Below are 15,127 nucleotides of genomic sequence, written 5' to 3' on the forward strand. Positions count from 1 at the left end.
AACCACATTCGTCATAACAATATTCAACGTCAGTATTACGACACAGCCCTTTTAAAGACCTTTCACCAAATCTTTGCTGGTCTTACTGAAGCTCTTATCTGGCAAGGCAAAGCTCAAGCATTTAGCGTCAATATGCTCAGTGCTGCTGACCTCAACATACCCGCAGAGGTACCAACTGATGGAGTTGCAATTTTTGACGGCGTCAATGAAAGCGCTGACAAACTTAAAGAGCTGTCTAAAGAACTGACTCGAGCTGTCTTAACTGATGCTTTCAAACTTCCTCCTCCTGATGCTGACAAAACGGGGGAGAAAGATAAAACAGCTAGAGCTCAACATGAGCGAAGTCAGTCTCAACACAAGAAAAAGAAATAGATAGGCTAGCTCAGTATAGACTAAGTCAGATGTAATCTATATGCCTTATCTATTAGTTTTGTTGTGTAAAGACTGACTACTATCTTTATATCATATCTGCATCTTTTATTCCCATTCTTGAGTTATGATATATGTTACTAAGTACTGAGTCATTATGTATCTTCAATTAGATCAGCTATGCTTTATACTTATAAATCTTATTGACTACATCAAATGCTGATAACATGTTTGATATTGACCTATGTGTTTATAAAACACTAACTGTTAAGAACTCATTGAACAACAAATTACTCAGTGCACTCTATATGATTAAACCTTCCGCTTAATACTGAGTAAATAGAATATGTTGAATTAGCTGACCTATATCTGAAAACTGACCTTAGACTTACTCGATTAAACCTTAAATGTTTAGAGTAAAACTAAGTCAGTAGCTCAACCCTTACGGGGGAGTTTGCCAAGTTATACTAGGTCAACTATCATGGGGGAGCTCATACTGAGTTCTGCGCTGAATAGTTTTGCCAACATCAAAATGGGGGAGTTTGTTGAAACACCTTTCCACATAATTTTGATTTGACAAAATTGTTTAAGTATAATTGAAATACATATTCTAAAACACACTAAGTTTAAATGCTTTGATTTATTCTACTAATGTGTTTGTTCAATGTTGAGTTAAAATTGTTTATAAGACACAAGAATTAAAAGGCCCAAGCCCAATACGGAAGTCAAGGCCCAAGTCAAACAACTCAGTACAACTCGGCCCGCGTTTGTCAAGACGTTGCCGTTTTGAACAAAACGCAACTCAGCAAAAGAAGGATCTAGAAGACCTTCGGGAACAACTTCAAGATGAAGCTGCTGAGTAGATTTGACAAACGTACAAGACAACAGCTGGCCAAGGAAAACTTCCAGACAAAGTATTTCCCTTTCGGGTAAAGTTCAGACGACACAGTATGCTGTCCAGTTGACTTTACCATAAAAGGAGAGACAGTCTGCTGAGCTGACCGAGGACAGAAGATACACAATTCTGATTGGCCGAGAGCTCTGAGCAAGTCAGGATGACAATGACAGGTAGCCGTTTCCCTCCAACGGTTATTTCGAAATTCAAAATGACCGATGCCCAGACGTCTCTATAAATAGTGCCATCAGAAGCTTCACTCAACACAGAACTTGATCAAGCCATTACGCTGATCAAATTTCTACACAAGTTCTGCAAGCAAAGAAGCAAAGCAAATCTTACACTACAATTCATACATCTGTGTAAAAGTCTAGAGTGATTGTTTCAATCGTCTAAAGTGTCTTAGCAAATCTTTGTATAGGACAAAACACTTATCATTTCTAGAGATAGAAAGGAGAGGCTGAGTACTCGGTTATAGTACTCAGCGAGAGATTAGGACTGAGTAGAGGTATAGAGGAAGGTACTCTTGTTATACTCAGTTGCTAAGATTGTAAAAGGTTTGAGGTTCTACCTTTAAAGAGCTCAGTAGAGGATTCGAAATCTCGGAACGTGTTCCGGGGACAGGACGTAGGCTTAGAAGAAGCCGAACCTGGATAAATCTGCTGAGTAAAGTATTTCTTACCTTTAACTCCTTATTTATATTGCTTGCTTAAAATAACCAAAAACTGACCAAGTAAAGAGGTCAAGTTTGAGTTGTGCGCGTTAAACGTCTGAGCTCAGGAATAGACTCTAAGTGCTATCTCCTGACTCAAGCTAAGAAACTGACCTAGTCACCAGTTGACTAAGCCAGTATCTTGCTGTTTACTCAGCGCCGCTGTTAAAAACTTTTTCCTTAGAAAAAGAAGTCTGCCCTAATTGCAAAAAAGTTTAAATAGTTCCTAACCCCCCTTGGAACTATACTTGCAACCTTACAAGGGACCAACAAGTTCTACTAAGGATCTTCTGCATCACATTCAGCTTGAAATATCTTCTTTGGGAAATTCTCCAAGCCAACACAATAGAGAAGTGGAGGCTCAGAATGATCTTGATTTACAGTTATATACACATAAGCTCTTCTTTAAGGAACGTATTCGGGTTCAATGGTTATCCACGGGAGACAGAAATTACAGTTTTTCCCATAGAGCTTCCAAAATCTGGAAAACTAAGACAGGTATTCAAAACCTTCTGATCGACGGCACGCCCTCCTCTGATATTAATTCATCTTCAGACACATCACGGATTACTTCTCCATGCTTTTCTCCAGTGAAGCTATCAATGTTGATTATAGGCGGGTTTCTGAGATTATTCCATCGCTGGTCTCGCAAGAAGATAATCTATTCCTGACAAAAAAGCCTGATATTTCAGAAATTCGGTAGACAGTTTTCAGCCTCAATAAAGAAAGTGCTCCTAGGCCTGATGGATTTGGAGGTTTGTTTTATCAATAGTTTTGGGAGGTTTTTTTTATTAAGAGAAGGAACGAGGAGGAGTGGCCCTAGACATCCCAACTATGTTGGCACCCTTGGGAACCGTTCTCCCTGACCAAACCAAAACAAATAAAAGGTTCTTACAATAGGAGGCGGAAAAAACAAGGAGAACCGGGGAAACAAGGAAGAGAAAACAAAACAAAACCAAAAAAGCAAAAGGAGCTAGGACAATCTAAAGTGCGGAGCGTTATAGATATCGCTTAAGATAAAATCATGACAGAATGCTGGCGCAGCCACCCACCATCTGAAACAGTTGCTCAAGACACCAAAACGCGCCAAGGCATCTACGGTGCGGTTACCTTCTCTGTAGATGTGTGAGACCACAATTTCCATCTCGGAGCACTGATGTAAGCATTTCAGCCAATTTTGCTTTATCTGCCACAAATTATATGGGGCCCAAAAAGAAAATAAAATTAATATTTAGAAAATTAAAAATAATTAAGACAAGTATATAATAAATGTTGATGTAAAATGGGTCAATGACTAAACTGAAAAGTTTATTTAAGGACTAAACTAAAAGAAATAAAAAGTTCAAAATCAGGAACTTTTTTTTAAATGAATAAAATAAGAGGGTTGTCTAGGGACTAAATGAACAAAATAAGAAGTTCGTCCATGGAATAAAATGAAAATAATAAAAATTGGCTAAAAATGCTAGAAAACCTATAAGGGTGTATGAGAGGCAAAGGCGGCGCTGAGAATGCACTTTGCACTTATAAGGGTGTTCGTCAGAGAACTTGCGGCAAATGGGTTGCAGTACTTAGAGAACCTAATTGTGGTGCTCGTCTATGGTTAGGTACTCTTGAAGCTGCTATGGCTTATGATTCTGCTCCGAGGAAACTCTATGGTCCTGAAGCTAAATTCAATCTTTCGGATCTTAATCAGTTTCTGGCTTCTTCTCATAACACCAGAGTTACCCAGTCGGAAAATCAAATTCACGTCCCGCTTAATTCAGGTCCATCCCCAATTATTACGGAGACTGATTCGAATTCGAGTTATATCTCTGATCCAATTACGCCGGCAGAAAACGAAGAGAATTTTGGGTGAAAGGATGATAATCAATTGGGAATGGAAGAGTTTTGGGTGAATTTGAATGTGAATCTCCCGTTGTACGATGATTCGATTTGTGCGGAGGCAGCAATCTCCCATTGAAAACTCCCTTCTCAGACTGAGGACAAAATGAGATTTCAAATAAGCTGATATTATTAATATTAACCTGTCCCTGTTGCTTGTTAAATGTGCACTATTTAAAGGAAAAAATTATGAATTCTTTTGTATTGGTTCATTGTGTTCCTTTTAATTTATTCTTTTGGTTTTCAATCTGTTGATTCTGTTTCAATAGGATCATAATCTGTTTGTTAATGATTGAACATTGATGACAATGCGTTCTGTTTAGTTTGAGATTAGCATTACAATCTTGTTTAGTTTCGGATTAGTAACATTTATGATCAATGCCTTTTGTTTTGTTTGACTACAATTTGCTTATCAAGCCTTGCAAACTCTTGATATTCAATATTGATGCTTATTTGGCCCTTAAGTTTAAGTGATACTTGTTTTTCGAGTGCAATAAAGTTCTCTTGTTGCTGTGGAATAAGAAGCCTTCGATATTAATGCATGTAATTTGTGCTTTTGGTAAGTGCATGTCAATGGGTTGGCCCATATGCCTTTCATTGCTATGCTATATAAAGTTTGGTGATCCCAGCAATAGGTGATGTTGGTGATATGTACTTGCTCTCGTTGATGATGCGAATGAAGACATGATGATGCTTCTCAACTACAACACACTCATGTTTACAGGAAGAATATGGATAATTGCACAAGGTTGGGCATTTTGAATTTGAGGAATGGCTATTAGAAGAAGAGTATGGAGTAATTAGAGTTGGAGGAGAAACAAGAGATTCATTTCAGTTTTTTTTTCTTTTTTTCTTTAGAAAGTTCCCGAAACACAGTTGTCTAACAATGTGGATTCTTATTGTCATTAAGAGCTACTTGAAAATCTTAGTTTGGTTTGGCTGTAACTCAATGGAGCTTTGTAATTCTTTACTTTGGCATACTCACTTTGCACTTTTTATTATATTTAAATTGCATAGACTACTTAAATTGTTATCAATTAGTTTGGCTTGTTAAATGTGCACTATTTAGTCCAGACGTTTGTGCATATTACACTAGTTAGTTCATATGTTTATAGAAACACACTAATGTTCTTGTGTTTTGATAAAATAACTACTCTGAGAGGGACAATCCATCAACAAACCATTATTAATAAAATTATGAAAATCATTGCAAGGCGTAGCAGTAGGAACTCTACCAAGCTTCTCATGAGCACATAAAACCGCATTAAAATCCCCCATAATAATCCACTACCCACCCATCCTACTTTTCTGATCCAAAATACTGTCAAACATAGAAGTTCTTCGATTAGCCCAAACACTACCCTACACCACACAAACATAAGTATTATTTGAACTGAAATGCAACAGAACAAACTGCTCATGATGGAAACACATAGAAAAAGAAGAAAAACGAACACAATAAAAAACCCAAAGAGTCGGCAAAGACCTATCATTAACAACAACCAAAGAAAACCCCAAACTTTGCCTTTGCCTTTGCCTTTGCCCTACGCCCCGTGTTCTACGCCCCGCGCATCTTTGCCCCTGGTCAGTTCATCGAGTCCACGCCCTGCGTTTCTCGAATCCACGCCCTGTGCCCTGTGTTCTATGCCCCGTGCATCTTTGCCCCTGGTTAGTTCATCGAGTCCACGCCCTGCGCCCTACGTCCCTCTACGCCCTGCGCATCTGTGCCCCTGGTTAGTTCGTCGAGTCCACGCCCCGCGCCCTGCGATTTGCGCCCTGCGCATCTCGCCTCCCCTAGTCCTCACGTCGTGTCTCCACCGTCCTCCCCAGAGTCGTCCGTCCCTATATCGCACATGTCCCCTGCTCCGTCCCGTCCTCCTTCTAGTAATTCTCCTGTTCGAACCGAGTCAGTCACCAAGTCCACACACTCCACGTCCATGTCTCCCGTTTCTGACCATACACAACCTCTACCCACAACAAACGTCCAACCCAATACCAACACCCATACCATGACCACCCGAGCCCAACATGGCATTCACAAACCTCGTCAAATGCTTAATCTAACCGCCTCTGCCCCTAAAGCCATATCCCTAATTCCCAAAACACCAATCCTAGCCTTACGTGATCCAAATTGGACACAGGCCATTACTGACGAATTTGAGGCTCTAAACGTGGGTACTAGTACCCCGTCCTAAGTTCGCTAATGTTATTCGTAGTTGGTGGATTTTCAGGCAAAAAACAATCGCAGACGGTTCCTTCGAGAGGTACTGTAGACACCGAGCCGGAGGACCTGTGACGAAAACCTGAAAACAAGACGGTTGAAGCGATTGATTCCGGAAGTTTTGAAAAACAAAAAAAAATATAAAGAATAATAAGCGTATAGTAAGGAAGGAAAATTAGCGGCATGTCGCGGGTTCTTAGCGGCATCCTGCACGCGGACGACAATGGTCGAACGCCCGCTCGGCGGCACGGGACGTGCGCTCGGCGTCTGTCGGACGCATCGCGAGTGGCACGCTCTCGACGTCCGAGCAATGCCCGGGTCTGGTGGCACGGTGCGCGCTCTCGTGGGCCACTGAGCGTGCGCGCCCGGTAGCGCGAAGCGCGCGTTCGGCGGCCGCCACTACAAAAAATAACACTTTCAGGGACGGAAAAATTCGTCCCCAAAAACATAAAATTTTGTCCCCTATATTTTCAGGGACAATTTTTTCGTCCCCATTTTTCGTCCTTGTTTCCTCCGTCCTTGATTCTATAGGGGACGAAAAGAATGATGTCGTCCCCATTTAGAGGGACGATTGTCGTCCCTGCTCTTAAGGACGACTGTCGTCCCCATTGATAGGGACGACTGTCGTCCTCGTTCCTAGGGACGACATTTCATCCCTATTCTTAGGGATGACATTTCATCCCCGTTTATAAGGACGACTATCATCCCTATTCTTAGGGACGACATTTCATCCGCGTTCCTAAGGACGACTATCGTCCCCATTCCTAAGGACGGTATGTCGTCCCCATATAATACTGATAAAAATTTCATCCCTACAATAAGATACAACAATCATCCCCAAAAAATAATATGATAATTATTAAGCAAAACAAATAAATTATCCATTTTAAACTAGCAATTTACTAGTTCATTTTCAACAACACACCAAACACTCATATATAGACATAAAAAAAAATCACAAGGTTAAGCTGATTATGAACACAATAATTTATTATTTAACGGTAATATTCAACAGAAAATGATTAAAAAACGGAATAGTACATATCCATTGAGCTTGTTCTTTCCAAACAACATTATAGTACAAATATGCCCTACAATAATTTCTATGATCAATAAAACAATATTCAAACGCCTCTTGAGTATTAAACTGTTTCATTCTGCTCACCTATTTGTTAATCTACAATGATTAAAATAGTGTAAGGTGTTCCATCTGCAAAAGAAGTCCATAAATATATCATTATATTTTCACAACGTAACAATATAAAGAAGTAAAATAAAATCATGCAAGTATAGTATCTTTATCATACAAATACATTCCTGCTCTGTCTGATCATACAGATATTATAATGTTATAACATTAACACTTGTTCACCAATAATCTACAATTGACTATTCATTAACTATTTAAATTCATAAAAGTAAATCCATCAATTTTTAATGTAAACATGAGACTTAAATTAATGGGGACTTCCCTAAATCAATTTTCTTATAAGTAAAAAACATAAATTATAGAAGTATAAAGCCACGAGCCAATTTTAGCTTAGTATTAGCAGGGATAAGGTTTTCCATAACTTAAACCCAATTATCACACTAGAATACTACATATCACTCTAAAATTCAAGCTATAAATATTCTAATTCTAGCATCAAGACAATGTATAATTTAGCTTAATATATAGCACCAAGTATGAGAGAACATATCATCTTACTTTATTGTATAAGACATAAATTAAACATGTTCAAAGCCTTAAGCATCATGAGTGTACGAAGTTCTCCCAAACGAGCATCCATCATATATTGGGACTAGCAACAACTGTCCAACATGGCCTGTTTAACTACGTAACAACACAAATATTACACAAGGCACAAGAGATAGAAGAACAACTATGGCATGTGCAATAACGAATTTAGCAGCACCAAATAATGATCGACTTTAAAGCATAACCCATTAAAGTCCTATTTAGTTATTTTAATAAAATGAAAGCTTACGATCAAAACATTTATTGGAAATAATTAAAATAAAGATATTCTTTCTTAGAGACTGAAACATAAGGAAAAGTAAATTCTTACAGCTTCATCCTCTGCATCATAATCTTCAAGACCAGCTTCTCGCAGATTCTGAGCATTTTCTTCCTCATCGTCATCACGATCCATCTGATTTTTATGCTCCCTGTAACTTTCATTGCCATCTTCATCTTCTACTTCTTTATGATCACCCATCATGTTTATTTCTGCTTCTTCCATCTCATAGTGTGACTTTGAGCTCTTATCCTTATTTCCGTTCTTTCCATTTTCTCGTCCTCTTATCAATGTGACCACCCTCATCATCTTCTATCTTCGACCTGTCTTCCACTTAGAACTGGCTATACTGCTCTTCCATTGCTCCCGAAAGCAATACCAAAATTAGGCAAATGAGAAATTGATCTTAACCATGTGCTTATTTCAGATAAAGTATCTTATTAAGACCTTGGAAGTACCTTTGAACATTCAACAGATACTCTAATTTCATGTGAAGGTGCAGGCATATGAAACAGAGCAAGTTTTTAACTACACATGCTCAAAGTTCTTTTCTAGTTGTTGCACCTTTTTAGTTCATCCTCTTGCTTTCTCCTCTCTAATTTTTCTGCAATTAAAATGTTGATGTTATCAGCAACTAATGTAAAACAACGCTGACCAATACAAATGGTTTCAAAGAAAGTTAATAGTTGCGGAGCTGGAATTTCCCCTGTTCTTTAAAATCCATGGCTGTGAAAAAAAGATAAGAATTGCGAAAAGGTAAAATCCTTTTTTTAAAGAAAAAATCCAGAAATTTAAAAACAAACTTGGTCTATCAATTGTTTAAGGTATATTAAGCTCGTGAAGAGTGCTGAAACCACAATTGAAGCAGAAGAAAGTTTGATAAGAAGCTCAATCAGACCCTGCCAACATAATGGAAACACAGAACTTGAGAGACAATTAAAAATGTGCTAATATAATGTCAAACTTGATTTGTACAGATGATGGACATTGTATATTGGTTGGGATATATTTTAATTAGTCCATGCTTAAGAAGTTAATTCAGCATCTAGTCGCAGCTTTGAACACCCGAAAACATTATGTGTCATGGTGTGTAAGTGTAAAGCATACAACTTTTGGAATTTGGCATACAAAAATAAGGCAGAAAACAACATGCTTTAAATTCTAGAATTTGCTATTAGAACTTATCATGCTATAAGAAACAAATGCATCAGACTTGACACAAATGGCTTGAATCTTTAATTAACATGAAAATTTTCATGAAAATCATCCTTAACCTACATTACCATGGAGTTTTCTAAGGTTACCAGAGTTTGCTTCATTGAACATATAGAGCAATAATTTTAAAGCACTATTTGTTCCTTTTTAGCTTCTTAGTTATACAAAAATAATAGTTGGGCTTTTGTGGAATGAAATCTGAAGATTCAACTATGCTTTATGGAATGAAAAGAAATTTTACCATCCCTGCAGTATTCATATCAGGCCTCACCAGACTACTAACTTTTGAAACAGAGCTTGATAAAACTGGAGAATTAACACTGGAGAATTGGACCCATTTGGCAGCAATTCCTGACAATACTCTCTTTTCAAATACCCATAACATATAAAATTCACAAATAAAAATACATTGCATTGGGGTAAGGGTCAACAGAACAGTGAAATTGCAAATAAAACAAACAGGAAGAGTCTAATTAAATTTTACCGAAAACAAATTGACCTAATTTTAAGACTCGAAACTAGATAGATATATACAGTTATAGAGAATGAGAGAGTAGATATACCAATGGTGAAGGAGAAAGGGCGTGAGCGAGACAATCAATGAGAGTCGTGGAGGAACAATGGTGAACGACGAGGAGAGGATAACGACATGCGATCTTCAACCGATTGAGAGACGATTAGAACATTAAGGTAGAAACTTCAGCAACAACAAATAAAAAGTGGAGGATTTCAAATCCATTTACGAAGAGAAGAGCTGAGGGTTTGGAAAATTTTCAAATCAATTTGGCAAATTGGAAAGAGAAGGGCTGAGCGTTTCACGGAGAGAAAAGCACAAAAGTGAGAAATGGAAAATAAACAAAGAGAGTTTGTTTGTCCCTTATTTTATTATTGGAAATTAATTTATTTTATATAAATACTCATCAATATAAATTTGTCCCCTATTCTAATGTTTAAGAGTATTAGGAACTATATGAATATTTGTCCCTATTACTAATTTAACAATCATATTTAAGGACAATCGAATTTAATTGTCCCTAACTATTTGTACCCAAAACTCTCTTTTTTTGTAGTGCGCGGTGTGTGAGCGTCCGACGGCGCCGAACGCGCGCTCGGCGGCCGTAGGGTGTGCGCGCCCGACGGCGCGAGGCACGCCCCGAAGGTCGTCGGGCGAGCGTCCAACCACGTCGGGCGAGCGCCCAACCACGTCGGGCGAGCGCCCAACATGCCTTGGGCGGCCGCCCAACGACTTTGGGCGACGCCCAATTTTACTTGGGCGTCGCCCAAAGTTCCGGGACCCGTTTCCTTATATAAGGGCACGGATCCCAATGCAAAAGAGGGGGGATTTTAGGGAGAGCTTTCTCACTTTAAACATTTTTAGAGAGAGAGAGTGAATTTTTTTTGAGAAAAATATTTTTTTTCTCAAAAATTCCAAATTTCCTAAAGTTCAATTTTTACTAAATTTTCATAAAAAACGGAAGATCGCGGTTCGTGGAATCAATCGGCTTCGACTGTCAGATACCGAATTTGAGGTATTATCCGAGGACTAGACTCTTTATTTTATTTAATTTATCTTCTTCTTCTATTTATTTTTATGTTATAGTTTTTATTCATTTAGTTATTTATTTATTTTGTCACGTTTTATTTAATTAGCGTATTTATTTAAATTTCGTTTCGTGTTGAATAAAATTCGGTTTTGTTTTAAAATAAAAAACCTCGTTTTGATATCCCAATACGAACCGTGATCCGATAAAAAGGTAGTTCGGGTATCGAGAACGTTGTAATTATAAGTTTTTAATTTAAAAGAAATTTCCAAATAATGTTTTGAAATAAAAAACGTCGTTTAGGAACTTCCGTTTTCGACTATGATCCATTTTTGGTAGTTCGGAAATCCAAAACGATTGAATTAGATTTAATTCCAAGCTTTTGAATAAATCTGGAAACGTTTAGGAGTGCTGCTGTAATTTGCCAATTCTGTCACTAATGGCTGTTTACCGACGGATTTTCCGTCGGTAAATCTGCCAAAATGTAAAAAATGTCATTTCAGTCCATTTTTCTTAACTTTTAAGCTTTTAATCCTGAATATATATATGTATAGATATGTAATATATATTTTCAAAATTATTTTAGACATTTAGTGTATATAATCATTTTAGAATATTTGTATTCCATTTTTTATTTTATTTTATAATATAAGTATAGGTATATGTATGTTCTTTTATTCATTTTGAGTTATATTAGATTCTATTTTGAAGGTCGTTTACTTGGGTATTTTGGGAAATAACTAATATATATTAGTATATGTTATTTTTGGCTATTTAAAACTATAATAGATATGTATATATATAGTTTTGGGATATTTGGGTCATTTTATTGATTATTGAATGAAATTATTTTGAATAAATGTTATTTCCTTATTTATGAGGTTTATTTACTATTTTCACATTTTTAAAAAGTATAAATGTATTTTATCTAGTATTTTCATATATGTATTATATAGTTTCCTTTTTATTAACTTTCACTTTCATATTCTTTTTTGATTTAAATGTATATATATAGGTTTACATTATTTTCTTTATTCTTTTGGCCCATTCATGGGTCCATGTTTCAAATGGGCTTTATTTGAGTGTAAACATTAGTTTAAAGGGGTTTATTATGGTAATTATAATAGGTATAGAGTCCATTAAATAAAAGGGGAAAATAAATCACAAAAAGAGAGTTTTCAATCTAATTATTTAAACTAATGAATTTTTAGAGTTTCCTAATGTAAATAAATAGAGTTACTTTTGTTACCATTTCAAATCGTTTCTCAATACGCCACGTTTTAAAACCTTAGTCCGTTCCAACGACGGATTAAGCGAACATTGTAATTAAAATAATCTTCTTTGTGAATAATAGACTTTTTGAGTCATTTTCTTAAAGGATTTGTACAAAATAAAATTGACTTGTATGTTTAACCACGTTTTCTCATTAAAAGGTTTTTATCTCAAACGTTTTCAAATATTCGAGTCGTTCCTACGGCGATTCGGGTAAACTTCATCAAACGGGGTTTTAAAACGCACCAAAATCGTTCCAACGGCGATTAAGGTGCGAACCATGTAAATAAACTTGTTCTGGGGAAATAAGTTAGCATAGAACAAACACAAAGCATGACATTTAAATAAGTTGTAAATAAATCACTTCTTTCTTCTCCCCTCTCTGTGTATGCATAACATAAATGGGTGATTCTTTACTAATGTGGCTTTTCGATAATATATGCTCAAAACGGTTTCCAAAAAGAGAAAGAAAAGGGTTTCAAATGAATTTTAAACTTAAAGAAGTATACGATTAGTCCGTTATCGCCTAACATGCTGAGTAGGAGGCCGGTGGTTCATAACCGGGCGATGTCGGGGTGCCTAGTAGCCTTTCTCCGGAAAGGAGCTAGCCTTCTCGGCTCGTACCTAAGTTTTCCGAACCCACACCGGTCTCCCGCAAGGGATCGGTGTTCATTTTCCCATTCGTGGGTGGCGACTCTTCCATATCTCCGAGCTCTGGTCCTGTCGAGCAGCTTGATTCCACGATTGGTTGCTTTCGGCGCCAATCACCGCTTACGTCGCCATAAGGTGTCCACCCCCCGGTCCACCCGGGAGATTAGGCCGCTGCACCTCGTCTAACAAGTGGCGACTCTGCTGGGGAAGCGAGAAATTTGATTCCGGAAGGCGTGTATTAAGCCCTTAACGGGGACGGATCGTTTTACTTCTTTTCGTATGCATTCATGTGCATTATTGCAAACCCTTTGGGTAATTTCTGCGAAACCTCTAGCGAGAGTCCATTCGTCGCTCGAAAGAGGCTAGTGTAAGTTCCCCCTTACAGTAAGGCGCCAAAGGGTCCCCATCCATTCGTTAGGGGCGAATTTGTGCGGTCCTGTGAGGTCCCGCGGTCAGCCGTGTCAGCATATAGTAGCCTTAGAAGTTGCCATAGGATTATCCGTTACTATTTTTGGTGTGATAAATGAATCAGTTCGTGTTTTCAAATCGCCATGATACGTGTCTAAATCCTAAAGTATGTAAAGAAAATGAAACGATGCGTTAATATATACTCTTGAATCAACATACTAATTACCCTAAAAACATCGAAACAATTTGAACTAAAAACGACTTAGTCATCTCATATGAATGAACATGTGCGACCCGCCTTGTCCCTTTCGGTGTCCCGACGAAGGCACATGTTCAGGAAATGCGTTATGACGTAAGCACGTATTAGTATGAATCGGTTCGGTGTTGAGGATAGTTACATTTCGATACAAAAGACTATATTAACAGTAGCCGTTATTCACATTCTGTAAATAAATTGGGATAAAACGAGATCATAACGAAACGAAAACGAAGAACATTTATGTTTTGAACGACCCTGTCGTAACGTGAAAAGTTTCGCACAAGTAGCACGTCCCTTCCGAATAAAAGACGAGCTTTTTTACGTTATGCCTCGTTCGTTCTTAAGAGAAATGGATGTGTCCGCAAAGGTGACTAAGAAAATAAAGGAAAAGAAAAATGAACTAAACGACCAAAATCATTCCGAGTCTACGATATATGTCAATCTCAAGAGTAGTTAAAGAAAATAAACCAATACCGTTGAATACGTGCCTCGAACGAGTGTATACCCTGTTTAAAACTTTGAAGCCGAATTAAGCCAAACCATATAATTGCGCCATATGGACGAGACTGCGGGTTTTGACTAACGACTCGATCATTTCGACCGTTACCAAAACTGCAAGAAATGTGGCCCGATATACGTGTTTGCTTAATTCGCGCCTAAAGGAAAGAGAACGGTGATATCCTCGCCTCGAATAAACATGCGATTCAACGAAACGTTGATTTTCTATAACCACACTAAGGTGATATATCCCGTAGATCGGAAAGAATAAGATATTGTTGTTAGCCGAAAGATTACCGTGCGCTCAAATAAGACTCACCGTCTTTTCGGGTAGCAAAATAAGCAAACGGATCCTCGACGCTAAGAACAAACGCGTTACGCGATGAGTCCGTTCCCTAAAATAAAATCCAAAAGTGATTCCATCACTAAATAAACACGTGGTTACGTCTCTCGATAGATCCAAAAGATCCCGTTGTAATCCAAAATCGAGACACGAACCCACGTGAACAAAAGGGAACGAGTCATTGACGATAACGAATGATTGGAATAGAAGAATAACTCGTACCACGTTTAAAAACCGAGATGCGCTCAAAGGGAGTCAAAACCCGAATTAATGCGTCTCGCGAAAGGACAAAAGACGAGTTATTCCAAAAGGACAATCCAACTTGGTCGACTTCTTAGTCACTGAACGTTGATACGTCAAAACGAACCGTATTGTCTGATGACTGATCTACTTTTCCGCAATAATCGACGGCATCACGCGTCCCCTGGACCGCAATGTGAGCCCCAAACCAAAATCCTAGGAAAGAGACCTGGACCAACGAGTGTGTGGAGGAATAAGGGTGGAAGAGAGATGTTGTGATACGTGTAAATTAGACTAACGTTTGCTCTTCTTATCTTATATACCCGTAAATAAATAAACGCACACACCACGAATCATGCATATAAAATCATGCATACATACTAATGGATACCGTTCGCACAGACGTCATCATTAAGCGGGAGTGGATTCGCGAGAGTAATCCGCTTGTCAGACAGTTTGATCAGCTACGAGTAGACAGTTCCGAATCGGTAGTTGTGGCTTCTGAATCATCTTCGTCTGGGTATACTCAGTCCTCCGTCAGTATGTCTGCGACCGACGAGAAAGTGGCTGAATTAGAAAACTATGTGAACAATATCAATGATCA

General features: G+C 38.0%; 1 protein-coding gene and 1 pseudogene across 1 annotated transcript; one reads left to right on the forward strand and one right to left on the reverse strand.

Moving 5' to 3' along the window:
* Nucleotides 1-3,459: 3,459 nt before the first annotated feature.
* Nucleotides 3,460-6,052, forward strand: LOC136233757 (dehydration-responsive element-binding protein 2D-like; annotated as a pseudogene).
* A 965-nt stretch (nucleotides 6,053-7,017) lies between these two features.
* On the reverse strand, nucleotides 7,018-8,473 carry LOC136234070 (protein CTR9 homolog). Its single transcript, XM_066023833.1, has 2 exons — nucleotides 8,148-8,473; nucleotides 7,018-7,288 (listed from the first exon to the last, which is right to left on the reverse strand). Exons 1-2 carry the CDS (start codon nucleotides 8,403-8,405, stop codon nucleotides 7,265-7,267), a joined length of 282 nt encoding a protein of 93 aa, XP_065879905.1. The 5' UTR covers nucleotides 8,406-8,473; the 3' UTR covers nucleotides 7,018-7,264.
* Nucleotides 8,474-15,127: the final 6,654 nt, after the last annotated feature.

The sequence above is a fragment of the Euphorbia lathyris genome, chromosome 6, assembly GCF_963576675.1.
Source record: "Euphorbia lathyris chromosome 6, ddEupLath1.1, whole genome shotgun sequence".
Lineage (NCBI taxonomy): Eukaryota > Viridiplantae > Streptophyta > Magnoliopsida > Malpighiales > Euphorbiaceae > Euphorbia > Euphorbia lathyris.